At 36.7% G+C, this 27,785-nt stretch overlaps 2 protein-coding genes across 3 annotated transcripts; one reads left to right on the top strand and one right to left on the bottom strand.

Annotated features, from left to right (window-relative positions):
- Window positions 1-9,130: 9,130 nt before the first annotated feature.
- LOC121782317 (transcriptional corepressor SEUSS-like) lies at window positions 9,131-17,660 on the top strand. 2 transcript variants are annotated; one of them, XM_042180112.1, is made up of 10 exons: window positions 9,131-9,463; window positions 9,846-11,203; window positions 11,302-11,415; window positions 11,779-11,827; window positions 12,081-12,295; window positions 12,386-12,454; window positions 12,620-12,735; window positions 13,384-13,477; window positions 15,632-15,701; window positions 16,152-17,660. In XM_042180112.1, the coding sequence occupies exons 2-10, from the start codon at window positions 10,205-10,207 to the stop codon at window positions 17,087-17,089; spliced, it is 2,664 nt and encodes an 887-aa protein (XP_042036046.1). In that variant the 5' UTR covers window positions 9,131-9,463; window positions 9,846-10,204; the 3' UTR covers window positions 17,090-17,660. The 2 variants fall into 2 exon arrangements, with proteins under 2 accessions (XP_042036046.1, XP_042036047.1); XM_042180113.1 differs by having other exon boundaries at window positions 9,132-9,463; window positions 12,638-12,735.
- A 1,093-nt stretch (window positions 17,661-18,753) lies between these two features.
- LOC121782953 (ribosome maturation protein SBDS-like) lies at window positions 18,754-21,474 on the bottom strand. Its single transcript, XM_042180966.1, has 5 exons — window positions 21,254-21,474; window positions 20,830-20,959; window positions 20,209-20,409; window positions 19,792-19,959; window positions 18,754-19,337 (listed from the first exon to the last, which is right to left on the bottom strand). Exons 1-5 carry the CDS (start codon window positions 21,385-21,387, stop codon window positions 18,897-18,899), a joined length of 1,074 nt encoding a protein of 357 aa, XP_042036900.1. The 5' UTR covers window positions 21,388-21,474; the 3' UTR covers window positions 18,754-18,896.
- Between the last annotated feature and the right edge of the window lie 6,311 nt (window positions 21,475-27,785).

The raw sequence follows: 27,785 nt of genomic DNA on the forward strand, positions 1-27,785 counted from the left end.
TAAAAATCAGATCGGAGTGGCCGATTCGACTGGTTCAACCGCAAATTGGCTTGTTGTCGGGTCTGGGTTGAACATAAAACCGTTTTAATATTGAGTCATTATAAACTGACAAATATAGATCATTTTAATCGTGAATAGACCAGCGATTGAATCCAATTTCGAGTTTTTTTATAAAGTAGGAATATTGATTTTCCATATTCTTTTCATTCCATTTTCTTGTGTGTCAGTTATCCTTTTACTTGCAAATTCATAGCAGCAAGCAAATTATGCTCTAGGTTTAAATAACTTGTGTGTGAGACCAAATACTAACTAATTTACGGTAATAACTAATAACTAATTTCAATTTTGTATGTTAAAAATATCACACAAAGACATATATTTATCAATCTTCTTGTGTTGAAATTTAAATTTACATGTTGTATTAATATAATTATGTCTTTGTGTTGATACTTTTAATATACATAATTGAAAGTTATTAGTTATTACTGTAAATTAGTATTACCCCAAAGCTAACCAATTTTTTATATTTATGTTATTAAGATTCAAGATTTTTAACAATATTTTTTTGTTTATTGTTTAGTATTACTGAAATTTAATATTTTTTGTATTTTTTATAATTGAAAGAAAGAGAGAGATGCCACTAGAATGCACAGTGATACAACGTTAGTTTGGTTTTGGTACATTATATTTGACACACAACCGTCATTTCAATGAAATATGTCAAAAGTTATGCTAAATTTGGTAGCATGAGAGATAATGCCCAAAATGTCTTGACTGGACACAGTAAAACGAAGAGTTCATAGTTTTCTTTATTAATAATATCTTACGCAAATTTAGTGCTAAAAGATTGTTAAAGTTATGGATAAACTTAACAATTTCGACTAACGCTATACGTTAAATATCTAAATTTTGCCCTACATCGATTTGGTGAAAATCGCATCTAATCAATATTAGTGTTGATAACCCTCTTCTTTATAAGGTTTTTTAAGAGGGCCGGGGACTGACCGAAAATGGGCGATGAGGGGGTCATTAATTTTGAAGAAGAAGACTTTTAACATCGCCCCCATTTTTCAACTTTTTAGAAGAAAACATATAACAATATCACTTTTGGGGCTTTATGATACGATCATGAGAGCCGTGCATCAAACATTTCAGCCGCAACGAGATTCCAAGGGTACTCGACCTATTGAAATGACGTCTAAACGATCTTCAAAGGCCACCAATGTGTTCATCTTCGAAAGTGGATCGCGTGAGTATATTGCACGCCTCGATCGGAGTCCGGTGGAGAGAGTTATGGCCGATTTACAAAAGCCGCGCAAAAAGAGATAGCGAGTCCAGAGAAAACACCCGACCGAGTGATTTGAGGTGCAAAACACCCGGCCGGGTGTTTTCGTGCTGAGCACAATTGGAGTCCATGAGGTTCACCCGGCCGGGTGAATTAACTTCGCGAAAACACCCGATCGGGTGATTTTACTGTTTTAGACGATTTTCGCTTATTTTGGGCCCTTTTCTTGGGTTTCCAACCCTAGCTATAAATACCATTTGTGAGACATTTATTTGAAGACTTTGATGAATGATATTTTGAAGACTCCTTTGAGAACATCTCCCTTGTGAGATTTTTATCCAAATTCCTACATGTAGGTTGCTTGGTTTATGTTCATTAGACTAGATCAAGTATATGTATGCATTTATGGTGGTGTAGTCATGAATGTGGAGCTAATGGAGTATTTGCTTTGGGTGAAAGTAGTCTAGGGTTGCCCACATCTTTTTGTGGGAGGTCATAGGTCCCCAAAGAGGATTCCTCCTTCATTACACTTTCTTCTCATCTCTTTTCTCTCCATCCAAATCCATTTTGAGTCTAGTTTTTTAGGCTAGACTCTTTATCTTTATCTTTAAAAACTAAAAATTAAAATTAAACACTGTTTTAGGTATTTATTGGGCACATGGAAGGATTCTCTCACAAGAAACCTTATCATTTTATTAAATAAAAATATTATATTGTGAATTTGTAATTTTATCTCTTATTCAAGTTAACAAACTCTTCTTTCTCCTCCTTCGTTCATGTTACAAATTTGTATCCGTCACTTTTTAGAAGCAAAATTAAGTGAGACAAAAAAAACTAATCCAAATACTCAAAATACCCTCCAAATTTCCCATGAAAAATCAAAACAACGACTCTCCTAAAAAGCTACTAAAAATTGGGCCCAATTTGGCCCATTATTATCGAACCCGTTTTATTTTGAAACATTACTGCATAGTTCGGTCCATGTATCAACAAATCTAATAAAATAAATCCAGACATTCAAAATTTCTTAAATGATCCCATGAAATATAAATTTAGGGTATTTGGAAACTTATTTTTTCAGTTTTAGAGACTTTATAAATAAAAAAATTCATACGATATAAACTGTCAAAATATTTGAATAATTGAACTTATAAGGTGGATACTGGAGAGGGAATTATGAATTTGACTAGAGAGAAAATTATAACTAGGGGAGAGATAATTAGAAAAGAATCCGTTGAAACTAATAAGCCATAATACATTTTTTTGTAAATTGATAATTTCTTAAAAGATTATGAAAAAATAAATAATTTGATTGAAACTAAGAAACATTAATACGGGACATTATTTTTGTATATTAACAATTTCTTATAAGACTATGAAAAAATAAATAAGTTGGGTTGGGGAGGTTATATTGTCAAACACTTGTAAAAGTCCCATAATTCTTATAAGATGTTTTATAAGCGAATATGCGTTGTTTAGGAACTTATTTTGTCACATTTTTAGATTTTTCTTAAACAATAATAAGTTAAAGAGCATATTAAACTTAGCCAAACACTCCATCAATGCATAGTAAACATACAGTTGTAGAAATATTTCAACAAAATGAACACAATCCTTCAGTTCACAACTTCAACAAAATGAGCACACTCCTTAACTACTACTCCTATTTACGTAAAGAAAAATGTATACACGATTGCTATCACCTTTTGGTACTTTCAAGCCATGGACCCTGATGACTGCATCTCAGAGAACCCTTGAGTCGCCTGGCTGATCCCTCTCAACCAACTAGGATGTAACCAAATCAAATTTCGATCACTAAATTATTTGTAGTAATTTCCCGCTTTTTGTTCCTGTATCGGCCCTTATCGTCATTATCGACAAGTACATTTATATGCGCCCCATCCAACACCCCTAGGCAACCTTTAAACCACTTCCATCTAGGATCAAGACAATCTTCCAGCACAGGCTCTGGTTGTACCAGGAGTATATCATGAAGCTTTAAAACATCTTTTAAAACTTCATGGACGTAGTGAGGAACAGTTTGATCTGACCTCTCAAAGGTGAAGATTTAATACAAGTCCAACAGAATATTATTATCATCCACTATAATATAATAATATTGACTGTCCGTCCAATCTCAAATTACGAGTAATCTGGGCTTTACCTCTTTATTTTATTATTTCTCGTGTTTAAGATATAAATATCCATTAATTAATTTAAGTCTGCTATTTGACTTTAATTAATTAATATATTTTTTCAAGAATTGTCTAGTTCAAAATCTTTATTTATTATTCTAGAATAAATTCCAACCGGCCGGGTTTCTGAATAATAAAACCTTTTTTGAACACCTCTTGAGGATATTATCAAACTGGACTCACCCAGCACACGATTAATTGCAATAACAATACTAGCACCTCTAGGCATTGATCACCACTACCCAAGATATCAGGATTCTTGGATTGCGAAAAATCCGCACAATTTGATAAATCAAAGTAGTGCATAATCAATATCGTATGCTCAATGCTATGTCAACAATGATTAAGAAATAACAATCACCGAGACCTCGTCTCTCAGTAAATAGCAAGAAAGACTTATCTCAGTTGTTAGATCCTTCAGTGCTATACCACACTAGTGTCGTTTATTTTCTAAGGTAAGGAAACATTTGGACTGACACTGCAACCTTTCATGATAAGTAGTCAAAGTCTATCTAGGTTGTGAAATTATGTTTCTCTTTTACAAAGGACCGATTGCGTCACCTTCTGTGAACGTCGTTCACGACCAGTCTACTATGTAGAAGAATTAGACTTGTTTGTTTCTTATACATTTAAATGTTTGAGAAACATCTTATAAACGCATAAGCAAAACACCAATGCGATAAAATTACTTCTTCTCGCATCGGGTTAAAAGTGGATTGTAGAGTTCATTGTATACAAGCTATTCTATCCGTGCAACATGCTCGAAATATGCTTTTCAGTATACCAGTCCTAACAAGGTATGCCGAACTTCGGTACGATGTATCGAAAATGATGTACGGTATCGGTATGGAAATTCATCATACCGAAAATAAGGTATACTAGAAATTTTGGTAAGGTAAATGTATGATTTTTCCGCATATCAAATTTACGTTAAGATATACGATATGGTGGTTTCGGTAAGGTATACCTTACCTAACCACCTCTAGAATATGGTAAGGATTTATAAGTGTTGATTTTGGATATATAAGAGGTTGATTAAAATTTTAAAAGCAACAAAATACTAAATACATTCTTAATTAGGATTCTCAGCCAATTTTCGGATGCTTAAAATAATAGATTTATTTCTTTATTTTATTAATCTTTTGAAAATACTATATAAGCTTAATCATTTTGCTGATATTTTTATTTTTTACATTCTTTTATAATTTTACACATGTACTTATATATTTTTGTTTGAAATAAATAAATGTAGTAGTATTTCATACAAAATTTTAGTTTTATTTATCAAAATTTATACTATAGTTTATATATATTTATATCATCTAATGTTATATAGTAGTATAAAATTAAAATCATATAAAATCTAAAAACTGTAGAAAGAAGTAATATTTTGGAGACTACAATTATCTCAAATCGTTTGTGGCGTCAATGATTTCATCTACAACTTATCAAATGGTGCATTCATCATTTATGTGGCATCATTCATCATTTATGTGGCATCATTCATCCATCTCTCTGTATAAGGACATCTCCAGTGGCTTTCGCCCAGCAATAGCCCAGCCACAAACTCCTCCTGCCACATCATCAGCACTAAAAATCCTCATGCCACATCATCAGGACAAGCAAATAGCCCAGCCATAGCCCAGCAATAGCCTAGCCACATCACCCCTAATTATATAAAACAAATAATTGACAATCACACAAAATACGGAATTAAATTTACGACACAGATACGAGAAAATCCAATTATTTTATTTAAATTTTAAAAAAGTACATTTAAAAAAAATACATAATTAAAAAAACTAACGCCGTGCAATCCTCCGCGCCCACAACTCTTCAATTAAATCCTTTTGGAGTCGAATATGAGCATTCGTTTGGCGCATGTCGGCATGTGCTTGGAGGAGGCCGGCTTCATCGTGCGGGACCCCATTTCGTACGTTGGGGGCGGCTATGCCGTGGCTTGGACCGGCTTCACTATCGTCGTTGGCCCAACTAGTCAGTCGTACACCTTCATCTTCGATAATCATGTTGTGCATGATAATACAGGCGTACATTATATCAGCAATGCAGTCGATATGCCACAAACGCGTTGGACCTCTAATTGCCGCCCATCGAGACTGGAGCACACCAAATGCGCGCTCCACGTCCTTGCGCGTCGACTCCTGGCGTTCCGCAAAGTAGGCCTTCCTCTCATCCGATGCGTATATGATCGTCTTCACAAAGACGGGCCACCTAGGGTATATCCCATCCGCCAAGTAGTAGCCCATATCATGCTGGGTCCCGTTGACGACAAAACCGATGGCCGGACCGACACCCTGGCACTGCTCGTTGAAAAGGGGCGACGAGTTGAGGACGTTGAGGTCGTTGTTCGACCCGGCTATCCCAAAATACGCATGCCAAATCCATAGCCGGTAGTCAGCAACGGCCTCCAGGATCATCGTGAGATTCTTTCCCTTGTAGCCGGTCGTGTAGAACCCCTTCCAGGCAGCGGGACAGTTCTTCCACTCCCAATGCATACAATCTATGCTGCCTAACATACCCGGGAATCCATGCTTCTCCCCGTGCATCTGCATCAGATACTGGCAGTCTTCGCGAGTAGGGCTTCGAAGGTACTGATCACGGAAAATTTCAATCACGCCCTGACAGAAATATTTCATACATTCAAGGGCAGTCGACTCACAGATGTGGAGGTGCTCGTCCCACATGTCTCCCGCGCCTCTGTAGGCCAACTGCCTGATTGCCGTAGTGCACTTTTGAATAGGTGTGTAGCCGGGTATGCTAGCCGCATCGTGCTTGAAGCAGAAATACAGATATCGCTGCTCCAAGGCGTTAACAATACGCATAAACAGGGCTCTGCTCATCCTAAAACGGCGCTTGAAATGGTTGTTGTTGAACCGCGGCTCCTGTGCGAAGTAGTCTGCGTATAGGCGCTGATGTGCAGCTACGTGATCACGTTCAATCACTGTTCGGCGGTGGACAACTGGTCGTGGTCGAGGTCGAGGTACCGCCGGCTGCAAGGCCCTCTGCAGCAGCCGATCAATCTCACGGTTCATATAGGCCTCTATCGCTTCGTTCATTCGACGATCGTACTCCTCATCATCCCCACCACTAATACCACCAACGTTGCTCATTTCCCGTTGTTGATCTTGTACAGAAATTAAGATAGAGAGAGTACTCGTTAAAACAAGTGGTGCGAATGAAAATGACGTGCAAATCGCGTATATATAGTGTTTCGAAATTTTAAAAAAAAAATAAATAAATTCGCTCATCGGTCCTGAGCCTGCAATGGCGGTGAGCGCATCGGCGAGCGCTAGCCGATTTTTTCGCCGAAATGGCGCTCGCTGGTTTTAATGGTTCGGCGAGCGGACCGGCGAGCGCCAAAAATCGGCTAGCCGGCCTGCTCGCCGCCATTGGAGATGCTCTAAGTCTTCCATAGAATTTGAAGTTGATCTATCATCTAATTTCAAATTAAGAATAAGGATTATATCATTTAGCCATACGATGTATCAACTTGAAACATGCCACAAAACTTAATATGAATAGATCAATGAAATACACCACAAACTAGATGGATGAACCGTCCAATGAGTCGTGGATGGAAAAATGACACCACAATGAGTGTGAAAATTCGTTTGTTAAGTCTAAAATATACTATGATATAGCAAGAATTGGGGTTAATTCTTTGGAAATATGGAGGAAATCTGTTGTTTGGTGTACATGTTTCAATTCCGTTAGGCCCAATATTGTACAAGTGCCCGCACTGTTGCAGCCTTATTTCCCCATATTTATATCATGCAAAATTGGTATGTTTTAATTGTTGGTTGTACTGTTGGACCATAAGTTGGACATGTAAATGACCCTTTTGCCCCCCAAAAAATCAATTCCCTCTTGCAGTCAACCAAGTAAAAGGGTACGGGATGGAAATATGAAATTCAGTGCATAAAACATCTCTCCAAAACATGTCCAATTCTTATTAACTGAACATTTGTTTTTATTTCATACTTGGTGGGCCACCCACCCTCAAATCTGATACATTTTGTTAACATAATAGTTTCATATCAGTGAAACTGAACACACCTCAGAAAAAAAACTCGAGAAATATAAAACTCACAAAAATAGTATAGTAGTATTAATCAAATGTATTGAAATTCATCCATCATAATGAAACATTGAAACATTTACATAGTAACATAAGTAACAGTAGTACTACTACTAATTATCCCTTCTGTCCCATAATAGGAGTCATATTTTATGTGAACACATAAATGTAAAAAATTGTGAGTTTGAAAAGTTATTGGCATATAAGATTCACTTTTTTATACTCCTATTAATTTTATAATAGAATATGAGTGTAGTGAGTTAGTGGAATGTGAGACTTATTTACCATTTACGGTAAAAGTTAAATATGACTCTTATTGTGGGATAGATCAAAATAGCAAAGTGTGATTCTTATTGTGCGAAATAAGACATAAGAAAATAAGCCAGGAAAAAAATAATAAATAAAAACAAATTCTAATTAGTAAAATAAAAAAAGTATCATAGTCGATTAATATTGGTCAAAAAATTTCCTCAACTTATTATAACTAATTAAGAAAATAAATAAATATTAAAACAAGTTAACAGAATTCTAATATAGAAAAAAAAATCAAAATAATTATGTGCAACTATATATGTGTCAGAAAAAGAAAACAAGTACTATGAGACAATATGAGTAAAAATGATGGTCCGCTTCGTATTACCAAAAATAAAAATAATAGATGAAAAAATAAAAAAAATTGATGAGTAATAATAACTTAATAATTTAATAGAATTCCATAATTTAATAGATTTTCATAATTTTACAAATCTTACAGCTATGTCTTGGTTGTCAATATAATTCCAGAAGTTATGTCCATAAGGTTATAAATAACTGTCCATTTTTTAGGAGTTTATCATTCTTGGTTCATTCTTAATTAGGTTCTCCACCAATTATTAGACTTTTATGAGTCATTTATCTCTATCTATTTTTTTTATAAACGACTCATTTATTAAGAATTATTTATATGTATATAAATGAATTTTCATCATTTCGAATTTTTCCTTAAATAATTTGGGAGGGAAATCAAAATTGATTTGACACCCAAAATTTTAGTTACATTTTATTCATTCAATTTATTTATTATCGATCCCTTGGGATATTGAAATCCCTTGGGATATTGAATTCATTATCAAAGAATTCTAAATTATTATTTTTCTTATCATGATAGGAAATTTTGTTCGCATACTTTTGGGATGTTGTACACATATTATACATATATGAATATAAAACTATAAAATCCACTTAAATAAGATAGACATAACTCAATTAATTAGACACTTATCCTTTAACCAATAAGATATGGTTAAATTACCATAAAAAACTGAAAATGATTATCTGATGTAATCCTCTTGACATAAGTCACCGTGTATTATTAAAAGAAAAAAAATATGAAAATTTATCCGCACGCATGAGAAATAAATAAAGATAAGAAAATCAAAATAAATTAAATAAGATTAGGTAATTCTTTGATTATAATTTATAAACAATAATGAATACTCCATATTTGTACAGAAAAGAAAAGCGAGAGAAAGAATGAAATTTGAGAGAAAATATTCAATCCGATCTAATACCGTTTTGACGTCCGCCATAAAAAAACAACACACAACTCTCTCTCTCTCTCTCTCTCTCTCTCTCTCTCTCATCTCTGTTGCATCTTTCTCCCTCTAAAACTTCACTCAATAAAACTGTGTATTTCAATTTGATTTGAAGGAGGCTTTTTTGGTATAAACTTACACATATCTATCTGTGTAATTGATTCTGTGTATTTGGAAGAAAATTAAATTCATTTATTTGATTAAGTGACTGTTCAGTAAAAAATCAGTGAGAGTAGCTTACTCTGAATTTCGTGGATTTGAGTGACGCCAGCCTTGAAATCCTCCACTTCCGTATTGAAATCCTACTTCGGTAAGTCCCTGCTTCATTGCCATGCTTGTTTTCTCAATTTGAATTTTTGATTGTTTTGCTTAAGCAATTAGTGATTAGTTGTGTGTTTTGCATGCTCAATTAGAGTAATGCGTTGGATCGAGTGCTTTTTTCTCTTCTGAGTAGATTTTTAGGGTTTGATCAGCTATCTCCTTTCCCATTCATTTGTTGAATTTTCTCTGTCATTTATCATATGCTAGATTTAATCAGTAGTAGTACCAACCTTTTCTTCTTGTTTAGTTCCTTAATATGTTCTTTTCACTGATATTTTTTATTTTTTGAATTCATATGATGTGATAATCAGATTTTGGCTATTTTGGGGATGCTGATGAGTAACCTGACTTGAATTGACTGCAATTTTCAGGTTTTCATATGACTGGATGAAAGGTTATGACTTAAATAGAAGAGGAGTGTACTTAGAATGTCCGGCGACAAAGTTAGCCTTTCCGAATTTGTAGATTTTTTTCGACTTGAATTCTGCGTAAACACAATAAAAAGTCCTCATGCATGAGGCTTATCCCCATTCTTTTGTTGGTGCTTCTTTATTGTTGAACAGCGGGCTGGCTTGCTAGCGTTACTCGATTGTATGCCTAGATAGATAGCAAATTGTATCGTTGCCATGCTTTCCTGCTGTGAAGGCTATTAATGTTATCGAGGTGGCTTAATTTTGATATTAATATCTTAAGAGTCTTGTAATTTGAAGTGTGTTGATTTCAGCAAAAAATGGTGCCACAGGGGCCTCCAGCCCCACTTGGTGGAGGCCAGCCAGTTCCGCCTTCTTTGCTAAGAGCAAATTCGGGACTTTTAGGCAGTCAGGGGGGTGGCAGTGGCGTGCCTTCTCAAAATGGATTTCCATCTCTGGTGTCTCCCCGAAATCAGTTTAATAACATGAACATGATTGGGAATGCTCCCAATGTATCTTTGCACCGTCAGTCATTTGGAAATGGGGAGCTGCGTTCTGCTCCTGGTAGCTCCCAGAGAGGGCTTATGGATGGCGCGGCAGAGTCTGATCCACTTTCTGGCATTGGAAATGGGATGGGATATAACCAGCCTTCCTCATCTTATATGCCTTCACCTATGACATCGAACCTAAATTCATCTGGTCAAGTTCAAGGCCAGCAGCAGTTCTCAAATAATTCAAGCGGCCAAATGCAGAAAGACCAGCAACATGATGCTCAGAATTTTCAACATAATCAGCAGCAGATGCAGCAGTTTTCTGGTCAGAGCAATATCCAACAACAGCCACAGCAGCAGCAATATCAGGGAATGCGAGCTGGATTAGGAGGCGTGGGGCATCTTAAGCTGGAGCCACAAGTAAGTAATGAGCAAGCATCAAAGCAGCTGCAAGCTATGCGTAACCTTGGTCCTGTGAAATTGGAACCTCTGCAACTACAAAATATGAGAGGCTTGGGTCCTGTCAAGATGGAACCTCAACAGTCTGACTCATCTCTGTTTATGCATCAGCAACAACAGCAGCATCTCCTCATGTCAAGACAGTCCTATCAGGCAGCTGCGGCTGCACAGATTTTGCATCAGCAGAGGCTTATACAAATTCAGCAACAGCAACTATTAACATCCTTGCCTCAACAAAGATCTCAGCTGCTATCTCAGTTTCAAAACCAGAATTTGCCTATTAGGTCTCCTTTAAAGCCCAACTATGAGCCTGGAAGGTGTGCCCAAAGGCTAACTGATTACATGCACCAGCAACATAATAGACCTGAAGTAAGACAATGCCACCGAATTAGTTTATTTGTCATGAAAAGACTATCTAGTGTTTTGGGTTAATTTGACAGAAGAGACTTGCATCACTTGTTTTGCAGGATAACAATATTGAGTTCTGGAGGAAATTCGTAGGTGAATTTTTTGTGCCTAATGCCAAGAAAAAATGGTGTGTCTCAATGTATGGAAGTGGTCGTCAAGGAGTTTTCCCACAGGTCTGTTGGATTTCATTATGAATAATGAATTGACGTCCTTCGAGATTTCTCCTTTTCATTTTATTCCTTTTAGTTAATCATCTTACAAAATACCCCTCTGTTTGTATGTTCGGTTGGCTGCACCCCAGCACTCTTTTATTTTTTATGCACTGAAGTCGTGGTATTCTGTGTATCATTGATTATAAAACATTTTGAAAAATCATCTAATGATTATATTGCTTGTGCCAAAACAGTATGTGTTCAACTCAGCTCTTAAGGTGATAGAAGCAAAAAGTATTTTATCTTATCTAATATTGAGATTTGTTGTTCATGTACTTCATCTTTAACCAATGTTTGCAATTTAACCATTGGTTTATTGTGCAGGATGTTTGGCATTGTGAAATCTGCAACCGCAAGCCTGGCCGTGGATTTGGTCTGTTTTCTTTAATGTTAGAGAATATTATGTTATAGTTTCATACTGTCTCTACAGTTTTTTGCTTGGTTGCTCTTTAACGGTCATGATGATTTCATGGATACCAGCTTAATACTCCTTTGACTTCTTTAGAATGTCCTCATGGAAAACTAGAGCAGAAATATCCGCAATTGGAAAAATGTTGTAATGTAATGTAATGTAAATAGATTAACACTATATCTGCCATTTGACATTGTTTTCTAACGTCTGTTAGAGGCAACTGCTGAGGTGCTGCCCAGACTCTTCAAAATAAAATATGAAAGTGGTACGTTAGAAGAACTGCTCTATGTTGATATGCCCCAGGAGTATCAGAATTCATCTGGCCAAATTGTTCTGGATTATGCAAAAGCAACACAGGAAAGCGTCTTTGAGCAACTTCGTGTTGTTCGGGACGGTCAGCTTCGAATTATTTTCTCTCCCAACCTTAAGGTTACTCTATAGAAAAATAACTACTGTCCTTGTTGTTTTACCTTGATCTGATATTTATTGACTCTCGCTGTTCTCTTAACTATATGTCAGATATGCTCGTGGGAATTTTGTGCTCGACGTCATGAAGAGCTTATTCCTAGAAGATTGTTGATTCCCCAGGTTACTATATTAAAATTCACATACGAACAACTTTTCTCCATTATGATTGCAAGTTCATGCTGAACTAGTTTGGTCGAGGCTGGATTCTTCATCTATCTGTCTTTTGATTAGCCAATGGTACTAAAGCAGTGCCTCCATCTCTTACTGTTGTACACATTTTACTAGGTTGATATTGAACTGCAGGTTGGTCAACTTGGTGCAGCTGCCCAAAAATGCCAGGCGGCTACCTCAAATGCATCTCCCAGTGCATCTGTTTCTGAGATACAAAATAACTGCAATATGTGAGTGAATAAAATCTCCTACCTAAGTCTTGAATGATATGCATGCATGTATTAACCACAGCATCCCACATTTAGTCAATGCATTCTTTTTCTTATGATCGGGTGGAACTTGGAAGTAAGTGCTATTTCTATTTATTCTTTTTTTTCCTGCTGCATTGTATAACATAAATGGCTCTACGCTGAAAGTCTTAGTCTCAATACTGAAAATCATTTTTACAAAAGCTTTATGTTCTTTAATTTGAGGGGATAGTCCATCACATATCAAATGCATTACAGCTGGACTGTTTAGGTCACTGCTTTGTGGTATGGCTGACATGATACTCTTATTGAGACTCGCTTTAAATTGAAATAAAAATTGCATTTAACTGGTTCTGTAAGTTCTGCAGATCTTCATTTTTTTTTATTTTAATATTGGTCCAAGAAAAACATTCTAAACTGATTCATTTAGAAGGCTTCCTGCTATTGTGTTTGTATATGTGTTGTGTTCTTTTTGCAGTTGATGTTTTTTTCTCATAGCATCTTCTTCCGTTTGGCGTCCTGGAATTTTCATATGCATATGTTGCACATTGAGGAAACTGTCTGTCTAGAAAAAGCAATGCCATTATATTTGATCCTGCTATTTATTTGTTTCTCCACTTTGCATTCCAGGTTTGTTGCATCAGCTCGTCAGCTTGCTAAAGCATTGGAAGTTCCATTAGTAAACGATTTAGGATATACCAAGAGATATGTGAGGTGCCTGCAGGTAATGCTGTTTACTATTTCATTTATTGCTTGCTGTGCCTGATTTAAAATTGTGATTGGATTTTGTAGCACTCAGTGAGATGATTATAAGGTACCTACTTAGTTTGAATTATAATGATAAGAAGCATATGGTTATCAGTGATTCAAGGCGCTAGATGTAAGGCACAAGCGAAAGCGATTACCTTGCAAACTCTTGGCTCAGAAAGTTAAATGAAAAATGTTAACAGTATTAATTTGTTAAACCAATAATTAAAATAAATTTGTTGCAAGTCTGCTTATAGTATTACAGTTAATGTGCCTACTAAAAATCCATTATAAGAATGGGTACACATTAGAACTATAACTTCATTTTCTACATTAAATTTGCAGTTTGGTGAAGGTAAAATAAATTACACGAATCTTTGATGCATGAAAGTGTATGAATTATAGCGTTAATCTGTTGATTCGAGAGGAATACGGAAAACTCTGTTGATTCAACGCAATGCCAGAAACATGTTTATATAAGAGTGAACTTCCATTGCAAGATGAATACTGAAAGAACACTATGAACACTAATTTTTTATTCCTAAAGAAGAATACCAATAGGCGAACGAGTAGAACTCATACGCTCAAACTTTAGTTCAAATTTGAAGTCCAAAAGACCATCTATATAGGCTGCTAATGAAACCCAAAATAGAAGATCTTCTCTTAGTTGGAATCTAGTGTTATTAAAAAGCTGCCATGGCGTCATTGCATGGCGGGTTTCGGAAATAACGCCATTGTCACCACCAGCTACAGAACTATTTTATGGTGACCGCCATTTGCCGCCATGAGTGAGGCGCCATGGCTGTGCCATGGCCTTTATGGCATCCATTTTGATTGGGCTGCCCCCCAAACCTCAGCCCAATTAACCAAATAACATGGCCCAATTGTTTTTAACCCTGGCCCAATTAATAAAATAAACTGACAATTAACTCAAAACCTAGGGCCTTTTTTTATAATCACTTCTCACTCTCAAAAAAACCCTACCTGCGCTGCGCCACCCCACTGCCCTAGTCACCACCCCCCCCCCCTCCGCGGTCCGTCTAGCACCGCATCTGCCCAGATTTTTAATTAGGATGCAAATTTTTATAAATTAAAGGCAGATTTATATTTTGATTGTTGAACTAAGACTTATTAATTTATTTATCGACCGCCATACCAATACGGCATACGCCATATCCCTGAGGCGGTTTTTGGGCTCACTACCGTAAGCCGTCATATGTCATCCATAACATTAAGTTGGAAAGTAATGCAGAAACAATAAATCCTAACTTAAACAAAACACGTGTTACACGTCTATAACGAACAAGAATTCAATGACGATAAATCAAATTAAGTAATTAGTTATCTCATCACCATTATCCCCTGATTGAGTAGGATTTTGATTTGCCCTCGAAAAACATAGAAGATTCAAAGTGGACCCCACTGTTAGTGTGTGTGGACTAAAATGAATGTGATGATGAACACTGTCACCAGTACACTTGGGATAGAAACAAGTGTGCCGTCATAGGAGATGGGCCATCATCAAATATTGGAGGATACATATATTCCTCGAATTTATCAAACCGATCATTATCTTCGTCCAAAGTTACAAAATGATTCCCCATCTTGACTATGTCCTTGTCCGAATCATCCCAACAAATGTACTGAATCGTAATGCAACGTTCTAGGTTGATGTGACAGAGGCCTAGGAGTAGCTAATGCTTTTACCTGAAAAGCAACACACCATTGACTCATTGAGATAGGATTCATAGGAAATTGGCTTGATGCAGGAGATCATTGTGGGTGATTTACGCAGGCTGTTTTAGGGAAGCCATCGCATAGGAGGATTATAGCTAGACTTAGGATAAAAATGGAATTAACTAATTAATGACCTTGACTTCATCAATCTTCATTTAAGGGAAGTATAGATATAGAGACCAACAGCCATACTCTTTTGGCTGCTGCCTAAGTGTCTGACAATGCATTGTTACAGCTATGGTTTATTTTCTTTACTCACATGCATGGGCGGCATTTGGTTTATATTTTGCTGATAGAATCACAATTGATTGGTGCTAAGTAACATCGTTTTCTTCACTATTTGGCCCTTTAATGATCCATTTGGCTTATGCTTATGTTACTTATGAAATTGCAGATATCAGAAGTGGTGAATAGCATGAAAGATCTTATTGATTATGGCCGCGAAAATGGAACAGGTCCTATGGGTAAGCTTGAATCTTAAATAATACTCCCTCTGTCCCATAGTAGATGTCACACTTTCCTTTTTAGTTTGTCCCATGAAAGATGTCACATTTCGTCTTTTGGAAAAGTTTCTTCTCACATCAATTATAAAATTATATTTTCTCTCACCACTTAACACACAAAATAACATCTCCTAAAATCTTGTGTCATCTCCCAAGTGTGACATCTACTATGGGGCGGAGGGAGTAGTAAATCTGTAACAATCTGTATTTGAGTCAATAGACGAGGCTAGATTTCTTTACTAGTTAACGCAATGAAGCCTTCCATCTCTTTTCTATTCTTAACGTGCCTTATTATTTCCATCAGTTTGAACTTTCGTGCAACAATCTGTCTCAGGAGTTATTTTCTAATATTTCTCATTTTCACAACTAATTTTTGTGATTATTTATGAGCAGTTTTTTAATGTTTTCCAGAGAGCTTGGCCAAATTTCCTCAAAGAACAAAACCTGGGTTTCACGGGCAACCTCAGCAAAACGATGGTCAGCAGCAGCAGCAAACGATGGGCCAAAATGCAAGCAATCCTGCACAGGCTGCTGTTATGCAACTTGCTGCTGCTAGTAATGGCATGCAGAGTGTGAACAACACTACAAACACAGGGCCCACGACTTCATCTACTAGCAACATTGCCATGCTGCTCCACCAGAATTCGATCAACTCCCGACATCAAAACCCTATTTCAAATGCAAACAGTCCATACGGAGGAGTTAGCAACGTCCAGATGCCATCCCCTGGCTCTTCAAGCGCTATGCCGCAAACTCAGTCTGCTCCTTCCCCTTTCCAATCCCCCGCACCAGCATCTTCTAATAACCCACAACCATCTCCGTATGGTGGTTTATCAGGAGCTCCTGCAAACTCCTTGAATTCACCAAATGTTTCGATGCAACAACCTTCTATATCTGGTGATGCTGATGTGCATGATTCACAAAGCTCAGTACAGAAAATTATACAAGACATGATGATGTCTTCACAGCTTGGAGGGGCTGGCATGATGGGAGCTGGGGCAATGAGCGCTGACATAAAAAATGTTAATGGAATGCTGTCGGCAAACAACGCTGCTGCTATGAATGGCATCAATAGTTTGGCAGGTCATGGAGTCGCAAATGGCAACCCTTCGATAAGTGGCTTGGGATTTGGGAACCTCAGCAATGGACACAGCCAATCCACCCCAGCAAATGGGGTCCTATCAGCAGTTGGCAATAACGCCCTGTCTATGAACGGGAGAGCAGGCTTGGTGATGGCACGTGAGCAGAGCTTGAGCCAACAACAGGATTTAGGTAGCCAACTGCATGATGGTATGGGGACAGTCAATGGGTTCAACGATATTCAATTCGACTGGAAATCATCTCCCTGATCACTTCGTCATTTATCTGGTAGCAGCTGTTTTTTGTGCAGCTTAAGATCAGAAGTTGGTGTTAGTGTTTGGGAAAGATGCATATACAAAGGAGAAACAAGTAAAGATGATTGGTTGTACTGATTTAAGAGAGAGGAATACGAGCCACAGTGTTTCTTTACGAGAAAGATTTAGTACTAGTATTATTCACAACATCAGCCTCTCTCTACACTAAGCTGTTCTGAGCGGAAGGAACACTGAGACCTCATAGCAGCTATCCTCTCAGCTCGTGCGGCTTGTCGACCTACTCTTGGTTGTGAGTGTATATAGTTTGGATTTCAATTTAATCAAAGAAGGTTATTGTAGAATTTTTCATTACAGTTTTTACCCCCCCCATTTTTCTCTACTGTTCTTTTATTTTACTAGTTGCATAAAATGGCATGTTGTAGGTTATTTGAGTTGTAAGTTGTTAGGCAACACCCGACCTCAAAAAGTGAGAAAACAATCACTTGCATAGGGGCAAAGTTTTGGTGGGTGGTGCCTACTTTATTCTTTTCACTTAATTGGCTGCTTATTATTTTAACGTTTCGAATTTTGCTGGTTTTTTGGTTCTTGCACTTTTGCACCTATTTTAATTGATGTAGTGTATTATACCCTCGAAAATATACACAGATCAATAACACACCAGTTTGTAGGTGGCAGAATGGTTTTCAATTTCATGGAGTACTATCATTCGCCTGTATGATATGGAATTTCAAAAAAATTTCATGCAAAATTCGCCTGTACTCCCTCCCTCCGTCAACGAAATAATGTCCACATTTGTCATTTTGGTCTGTCCAAAAAATATTGTCAACATTTACTTTTTTTCATTTTTGATAAATGAACTTTATTTTCCACTAACTTGTAACGCTTACCTTCCATTATAAAACCAATATAAAATGAAAGTGAGGCACATGTACTATTAACTTTTTCAAACATTCTATTATAAAACCAATGTATAAAGTGAGATACATATTCTACTAACTTTTTCACGTACTTTTCACTAACTTTTTCAATATTCTATTATAAAATCAATATAAAAAGTGAGATACACATTCCATTAACTTTTTCAACGTACTTTCCACTAACTTTTTCAAACACTTTCCTTGCGTAATCTAGTATCAATGCAAGTGGTCGTGGAATTGGTCTCAGAAACCTTTTATTCTATAGCTGCTTGAGTTCGAATCCTTACGCTGCAAGGTCCGCCAAGACTACATAACTACACACAATACACACTCAATGAATCACACAACAATACACACATGAATAAATGCACACACACTACGCACAATGTGCAGTGCATTGTGTGTGTACACAATGTATGTATGTGTGAAAGGTATACTCCCTCAATCCCCAAAGATTATGAACAATGGGTTTGGCATGGAATTTAATAAATAAGGGGGAGAAAGAGAGAGTAATGGAAATAATGTTAGAAGAAAGTGGAATCCACATTATTGTAATGGTATAAGTTGAAAATAAAATGATGTATAAGGGTAATATGTTTTTTGAATTTTCTAAATTAGAAAGTTTATACTTTTCAATTGTTTGAATTTTCTAAATTAGAAAGTTTATACTTTTCAAGAACGGACAGAAAAAAGAAATAATTCATAATCTTTGAGGACGAAGGGAGTATAATTTTGTAGATATTTGAAATCCCAATTGTCTACTTTGGATATAAAATTCAAACCGTAGATTGAGAGATTTGGAACGGTAAATATTTATGTGATACAAAGTGAACAAAATCATCTACTAATGACAATGCATTTCAAACAGAAAAATACATCCAAAGTCAGAATAAGTAGTCCTTGAGATCAGCTTTGGAGTCGATGATTTCCATGTCACCCATGCATTCTTCAGCACTAAGGGGAGGGAGCTGCCTCGTCTTTCGTCTCATGTTGTGCTTGTGCCATTCACTCTTAAAGTGCTCTCGATACTCCTTTGCATCACCAACAAAGGCATTGCAGGTGTTGCATTTTTGCTGTTTTACCTCTCCCTGGGAACTCCCCTCGTTCGAGGAAATTGTTTGCTTCTGCAGTTTTTCAGTCAGTTGAACAACGGGGGCCTTAGAGACGACCTGCACGCTTGATGATTCCTCCTCAAGATCATCATAGTGATCCACATGTGTATCACTATCCAAGTGCACGTTCACTGCAAGAATGTCCAATCTTCCCTGCAGGCTCCTCACTAAAGCATCACAATCACGGAAAAAACCTGGTTCCAGTTCACAAATCTGCCACCGATAAAAAATATAGTTAGTTGACCATGTCAAACGAAGAGCACAAAAATATTACCAATTCACAGTCATTTGCTACCATAAGCTACCTAGAATCTTGAATATTCCATAATCGAGTTTTCAATTACATTCTTTTTGACATTATGCTGAGAGACTCACACATTGTTCCTAAATCCTATATCAGATCCACATCGTCCCTGCTTAACATTACACATTTTCAAAGTATACAAGTATGTGCTTAGTGTATATATGCACATAAACATAGGTAACAAAAAATAACATCAGTTCTTAACTCTCAAGGTAGATAGAAGACATTTTCTTAAAGATGAATTCTGTACTTAGCTTATTCAGCAGAAAAGAACATTAAGAAATTATTTTTCAAATCCAATGTGCAATTTTTTCATCTGGCTTTAATAAAAAAAGTGGTTGTAGGTTAAGATATTGAACTTACAACAGACAGCTGACTTCCTGATTCGTCTCTTGAAACAATGGTAGCATTCCAACCATTAATCTTTTCCAAAAGTGATGGCATGTTCTTTTCTGGTACAGTTAATCGCAGTCTCATGGGTGATCGTTTGATTGGATACAGCTTTTGGAGCTCACGTATGACTTCTAATGCCTGTAAAACAGTTGGAACTTGTTACCAATATGACAACCAGGTAAAGAAAAAACGGAAGAGAGTCAAGAGACCATCACACAACAAAAAGAAAATAACAATAATAACTGGTCTGAGGGGAGTCAATCACACATTCTTGTGATATACACCGTCAACAGCAAAGTGAACAAAAGAGATTTAAGGGGCTATGGAGTACAGTAGAATTCAAGGAAAAACAAGTGTGTCACAAAATTACAATAAACTGTATAACACCTGTTTCTTTGAGCTGCTATTTGGTTCCACGGCAAAATGTATGTCGTGCATTAGACGCTCAATCATGCTTATGGTATAAGGTCGTTTAGTTTCAGGGTTATAAGTCTTCTGCATAACTATAGTTGCAATATCCCTAAATTGATTGGATAATTGGGACTCCCTCTCCTTCCCTGCAACTTGCAGCTCTCCTTTCTCCAAAATCTGCAGTAGGAAAGGATAGTACTCAATACTCATTCAAGACATGCATCACGACTAGTGCAGCAATGTATCAACAAAAACTAAGTGTCCCTTCAACAGCTAAAAGCAGAACTCCGACGGATTCCATAATTGCAATATCTAAAAGAGTGCAACATAGTTTGCCATAGTTTGCAGTTTTACTTACTAGAAATTAATAAGAGAGATTTACATCATAAACGCTAGATCAACTAATAGAAGTTCAATGTCTCGTCCGCACCTATAGTCAAATTTTTATTCTGTTTCATCTATGAACTTTATTTGAAGAGTTCTAAACCAATTCCCAAATTACAACTGTGCCATAGCAGCCAAACATTTGCCAGACTTGAAAGCATGAAAGTAATTCCTATAAAAAAACACCTATATGCACAAGCAGAACATACTAACCTCCAAACAAACTTTAGTTTGATCATCTGTCCCGAAAGCTTGGACTAAATCTTTCGACTTAGCTAGAACACCTTTCGAAACATTCGAATACACGGTATGTGACTGCAACACTTCATCCAAGTCTTTCTCTCTACGTTTAACATCTCACAAGTAAGTATCAGTATTCAAACTAGAAACATTAACAAGCTATAATTCGAAATCCTTAAAACAGCATCAAAAAGTTTCTCATCAGTTCCATTTCCTTGTAACTTTTCACTAGTAACAACAAAAGTAGGTTACAAATTTACGATCATACACAATTCATTATTAGCAGTCCAAATTACGCACAATTATAGACCAATTATAGAAATTCCATAGCCTTAAATTCACGATCAACACAAATTAGCATAAAAACAAACAAATATACACAAAAAATTATACGCACACGCGTGAGCGCCAAGAGAGGACTTTGTTCTTGTAGCAAGCGATTTCGAAGCGGTTTCCGTGTTTTTTGAGACGCACCACCGCGACGTTCGTCAGCCTCTTCTGCCCTACAGGCTGCACGAGTGTTTTCGACATCTCTACTCCTCCGATTGAAAGCGGCGCCGGTGAATTACAGTGGCTGCCTTCGGCGTTCTAGAATCCTCGATAAATGAAATGGAAATCAATTGAAGAGCTGGCTGAATTAAATGGGCTCAATTTCAGCATTTTCACAATTGGGCTTTACTGCAAACTTCTTATTAGGGCTATATTGTGGCCCAATTAAGGCTAAGGTATATTGTAGGAGTACTATCTATGCATTAACAAAAGTCTTGCCAGTTTGACAAAACGAATTTTAATGAGAAAATGGTATTTCCTTCGTTACTCCTTTCGTTCCAAGGAAGATGACTATTTTCTTAGAAGGTACAAGATTTTATATAGTTTTATTTTATGTGTTAAGTGGTGAGAATAAAGTAAGAGAGAGAAACTAAAGTAGAGATAAATGAGTTTCTATCTTCGTAATGAATCATTTTGAATGGGGCAAACTAAAAAGGAAAGTAGGTCATCTTCGTGGAATGAAGCTCTCGTTCCTTTGTAGTAGAGATGTTTCTTTTCGGCACGAGATTTTATAAGAAATTGTGTTAAAAGTGAGTTAAGTATAGGAAGAATAAGTTAGAAAAGAAAAAAAACCGAGAAATGAAAAGAGAATAAAGTAAGATAAAAGAAATAAATTATTTTTTGCAAACAAAAAAATAACTCAGTTATAGAGTGACAATCCAAAAAAAGTACAACTCAACTACAAGAAGACGGTCAACAAAGAGAGTATTATTTTGCGGTAGCCAACAAGTCCAATATGTCCGCAATAAATGTGGTTCAAAATAATAACCCAAATTGGGGTCAATTAATGATAACCGAACGAGCCCTAAATGTTTATCACATGCCTGAGTTCAAGTCAAATAATATTTATATGACTAGCCACTAGTAGTTAATTAGTTAAACATGTTTTGGGTCGCAGTAACTTATTTAAAATAATTTTTGGAGTAGTTGATAAAAACGTTAATGGCGACGAATAAGGAGTCATCTTCAATTTTCGACCACAGGTATATCGAATCCGTCTTTGGCAGAATCCAACTAATCCTGCTTAACTGGGGAATCGAAAGATAGAATCTGACTAATCCTGCTCAACTGGGTTTTGCAGGTAGTGGAATCCAACTAATCCTGCTTAACTGGAGATCGAAAGACGGAATCCGACTAATCCTGTTCAACTGGGTTTTGTAGGTTAAGGCCGAAAGGCGGAATCCTCCGACTAATCCTGCTCAACTGAGTTTTGCGGATTAAGGCCGAAAATCTCCCAACAGGTGGCGGGATTTGAAACCGTAACCTCAAGGTCACCACAGCTCCGTGCTGCAAACTGCGCTACGACCCCGTTGGCCATCTTCAATTTTCTTAGTCACATTTAATCTATTCGATTTCAAACACACAATACTCGATCATTGTAATCAAAAGTATCTCTCCATCTTGATAAAAATAAGAGAACTCATCTACATATAAAATATCCATCCAAAGTCAAGAAGATGATGAACCCTAATCATCACTCCTCTCCTAAGTCCTAACCCTCGCCTGCCTTCTCACCGCCGGCAAAGTGAAGTGGCTGAAAACCTTGCTCCAGGGGAACAAAGCAACGACGAAGCTCCATTTCTACGTCCACGACCTCCGCGCAGGCCCAAACGCGACCTTGTTCACCGTCGCCACCGCCTCCGTCACGGCCGCGTCCCCCACGGCCTTCTTCGGGCGGATAAACGTGTTCGACGATAAGGTCACGGTGGGGCCGGACTTCGGGTCGGAAGAGGTGGGTAGGGCCCAAGGAACCACCACGTCCATTGACCTAAACGTCTCGGCATCCTCCATGAACCTCAACTTCTTCTTGACCTCGGGGGAGTTCAAGGGGAGCACGGTCACCGTGATCGGCCAGAAACAGTTTTCCGAGGCGGAGAGGGAGCTGGCGGTGGTCGGAGGCACCGGGGCCTTTCGGAATGCTCGGGCTATGCGATTACATGTAGCTATTTTAATGATCCGGTGGAGAACTATAGTGTGCTCGAGTATACTCTTTATGTCTCCACTGATTTGAACATCTTATTAGTGAATGTGTCATATATGATGTTTTATTTAATTAATATTTAATTAAGCAATTCAATCATAGTTATTGTGCGTTATATTCTTTGGTCAAAATGAAAAATTTGCAATATTTTAGATCAATTTAAAAAATATCAAATCTTAACCAAAATCCATGATTTAAGAAACTAATATCACTGTAATAATTTCAAAGAATATTTGTAGTATAGAGGAAGTCATATAGTGTCGGCAATGAAGGGGGCCTAAATTTTTGTGATGGAGGAGTTCTATATTAAGGTAGTGTGCGGACCATTCTGCTCCTTAGAGTATTCTTAACTCCGTCCGGATCCAGGCTTCAAGTTCCTTCTACGTCATCATTCCCCTAATTTTATGGGCCTGACTACAACTCCTACAACCCTGCATGCCTCATCCAGATTCCAACTATTAAATTGCATTGTTCACAAGTATAACTATTTTACTCGAAAAAATAGAAAACGTTGAGCAATTACAATACGGAAAATTCATTCTTCATTCGGAAATTGAAAATTACAAACCCTAGAAATAAAAAATTACAAATCCTAGAAAATAAAAAATTACAAGCTCTAGAGATAAAAAAACTACAACTTACAAGTCCTGAATTTATCAAAAATATAAGATTAAATAGATAGGATAGAGAAATTGGTGGGAAAATGTTGAACAAATGGTATATAAATAGGTAAAATTTTGAAATTTTAAAAAATGAATTGGGGGTTCAGGTCCGGCCGGAACACCTCATAACCCTTGGCCGGGCCGCAACCAGGCTCATCCAGGGTGCACTTGACGTCGGGCCAGGACGCAACTAGGCGCGGCCCCAGGATGCTCCTCCGGTAAAACATTCTATTTTTCAGATGAAGTTTGAAAATTGCAATTAAAATATTCTTTCACATTTTAATAGAACACTTCGATATCAGCAAATTTGCACTGTTTTTCTCATTTCACTTATTTTGTGGTAGGTAAGAAGTCAAATATGTAGGCAATAATGGCATCCACCACGCTGTTCCCCCACCATTCTTTAACCGTTCTTTAAACTACTATTTGCGGGTCCCACTGTACTTTTTAACTCCATTCCTTAACTAAGGAACGGAACCTGTAACCCTCCGTTCCTTATCCGTTTCTTAACCGTTCCTTAAATTACTATTCATTCAATTTCATTTTTTATTTTTATTTCCAACCCAATTCAATTAAAACAAACACACTTCATTAAAAAAACACACAACATAAAAAAATTACAACTTAAAATTCTAAAAAATAAAAAACACACAATTAAAATCCTAAAAAATTAACGGTTGCATAATTTAAAATACAAATTTAAAGAAAATAAAAAAAACTACTCCGCCGGCGAATCATCCCCCGAAGGCGGTCGAGGTGGAGGGGGAGTCGGAAGGCCAAGTTGTGCTGCCATATGCACAATTCCGTTCCACCAGGTCGCGTATTGGGAGGGAGAGAAGCGGGAAGTGTCCGCCATTGTGGCGGTCATGTACACCGCCATAAGGGTGTTCGAGCCTCCCCCGAGCCCGCCCGTGCCCGGCGTCGACGAACCGGAACCACCAAGTGTGTTGTACATGGTACCCCAATCGGTAAACGTGTTGAGATCCCACCCGCCGGAGCCACCACCGCCAGAGTTGCCGTCGCCGGACATTTTTTGATGAGATGTTAGATGAAAATTGGAGAGGAAATGAAGTTGATTTTAGGAAGAATAGATGTGTAGTTGTGTGTGAAATGAGGAAGAATTAGGAGTATTTATAGAGTAAAAAAATAAAAAATAAATAATAAAAAAAAGAAAAAACGGATATAAAACGGTAATATTACCATTTACACATTTTTAATTTTTTTTAAAAAAATTCTATTTTTTTTAAAAAAAGATTTATTGCGTCATAAATGACGACGCCCACTCGCGGGCCGGCGAGTGGGCGTCACGCACGACGCAGGGACGCCCCACGTCGCCGATGCGCATGGCGACGCAGGCCGTGCCGCGTCTCGCGACGACGGCACGGCCTGGGCACGGAACTCATGTCCGCAACGCGTCGCGCGCCCGTTTCGTTCCTCCGGCACGAAACGCGGAACGCGGGCGGCGCGCGTTGTGGATGCTAAATGTGGTCCAATATTACAGGCATGCTCAAATAAAAATATCAATAGACACTAGTCACTTATTTAAAATTATTATTGTAATAGTTGATTAAAAATGCTAGAGAAAAAGATTAATGTACATAAATTGTTGGTGTACATAATATTCTTAAATTATTAAATTTAAGTGAATTTAATTAAAAACTAGTGTTGTTATTTATTGTATTATAGCAATAAGAAAGAAGTGATATAGAAATTTAATGTCGAATCGTAATGATTACGAGCTTGATTCGAATTAACTATACAATATTTAGTAAGAAAATATTATTTTTACTTAAATGTACACATATTTAAGTTAAAATTTCAATATTTTTCGAAGGGTTGCAAAATGATTAGTATGAAATTTATTTTAAATCAGTTAATGTTTATAAAATAATTTTTAATGTAAAATATTAAAAAAAGTTCAATTATATACGTACAATAATGTACATTTATCACTACTCAAAATGTTAATGGCGACTAAATAATACCTTAATCTAAATTTTCAATTTTTCAGATTGGAATTTTAAAATGCAACTAAAACCGTTTTTAACTTTGCAATAAAACACTTAGATTTCAACAATAAAACCACCTCATGTCATGGAGAAAGCCCTTTCATTTCATCTTTACCTATTGGACAAACATAGATTATATAATTTGAGTAATGTAATTACAAAATTGAATCAAATGAAATTACAATACAAACTCTGAGATTCTTTTTACAATGCTATACTTTTCAACTACTCTAAATAAGTAAGCTCATCCATACATAAAATATCCATCCATCTATATATACCTATAAACCCTTTCATTAGTAAGTCAAATTAAATTCCCATCCTAAAAAAGAAAAAGAATGAAGAACCAAAAAATCACTCTTTTCCTAACACTTGCTTGCCTTCTCACCGCCGCCGGCGCCGGGGAAACGACGTGGCTCAAAACCTCGTGCCGGGGAAATGAAGCCACCACGAAGCTCCATTTCTACGTCTATGACCCCCGCGCAGGCAGAGGCGTATCCAGAATTTTTGATATGGGGGTGCAAAAAATAATTACATACTTAAAATTTCCAAATTTGACTAATTTTTAATGTTTTTTTGTTATGTTTTTTCAATTGTTCTATTTTATAAAATAGAATCTTTGTCTTTATTTTTTATCAAAAAAATTTATTTTAAATAAAAATAAATTATTATATAGTATCTATTAAAAATAATTAACGAAAATAAATATGAAAGACTACACGATTAAATTAAAAAAGGGCAAGCTAATGGTTAAACTAATAAATAGTATTTGTTAAAAACAAAATAATCAATAAAACTTAATTCTGAATTGAAAACAAAATTACTTTGAGTTAGGGTGATATAGATTAAAACGTAATTAATTTAGAGTAAAGAAGTTTAATTAAGAAGGAAATGTGGGAAATGCGCTAAGGAGGGATCAAACACAGGCCTCTGAAATGGAGAATATGCCCATTTACCACTAGACCACCGATAGATTTTGTAAAAAATAGAACGAAATATATTATTAAAGGACAAAGTTTTGGGGGTACAGTTGTATCCCCTTGTTCCCATGTGTATACGCCAGTGCGAGCAGGCCCAAACACGACCTTGTTCAACGTGGCCAACGCCTCCATCACGGCCACTTCCCCCACGGGCTTCGGGCGGATCAACGTGTTTGATGACATTTTGTTATTCATAAAACACTTGAAATCGCATTGCATAGCATCGGGCCCTGTTACTAAACATTTTTCTTCGGGAGTACTATATTTTGTTATTTTGGTTTCAAATATGAATTTGAAATCCAATTAATTTAAATTATTCAAAATTGATATTTAACTAAAGCAAATTTGATTAATAATTAGTGTAGGATCATAGATGTCCATAGGTACATAAAAATCACAATAACATAATCATAGTATATTTCAATCTAACTAGACATTTTGTTGTGATAGAATAGGTCAATTGAGTAATCGAAACAAACAGATTTACGTGGTTCACCAACGTTGTGTTGGCTACACCCACAGTAAGAACGAAAAACAAATACTCCATCCGTCCATCAAGAATATGCAATCTTTCATTTTTAGTCCATCCAATAAGAATATGCACTTTCTAATTTTGGAAACTCTTTTATCTCTAATAAGGTGAGACACATTCTCCACTAACAATACTTTATTTTCTTTTTCTCTCTATCTCTCTCTTACTTCACCAATTTTACATTAATACCTGTGCCGACCCCAAAGTGCATATTCT

The sequence above is a fragment of the Salvia splendens genome, chromosome 20 (assembly GCF_004379255.2).
Source record: "Salvia splendens isolate huo1 chromosome 20, SspV2, whole genome shotgun sequence".
NCBI lineage: Eukaryota > Viridiplantae > Streptophyta > Magnoliopsida > Lamiales > Lamiaceae > Salvia > Salvia splendens.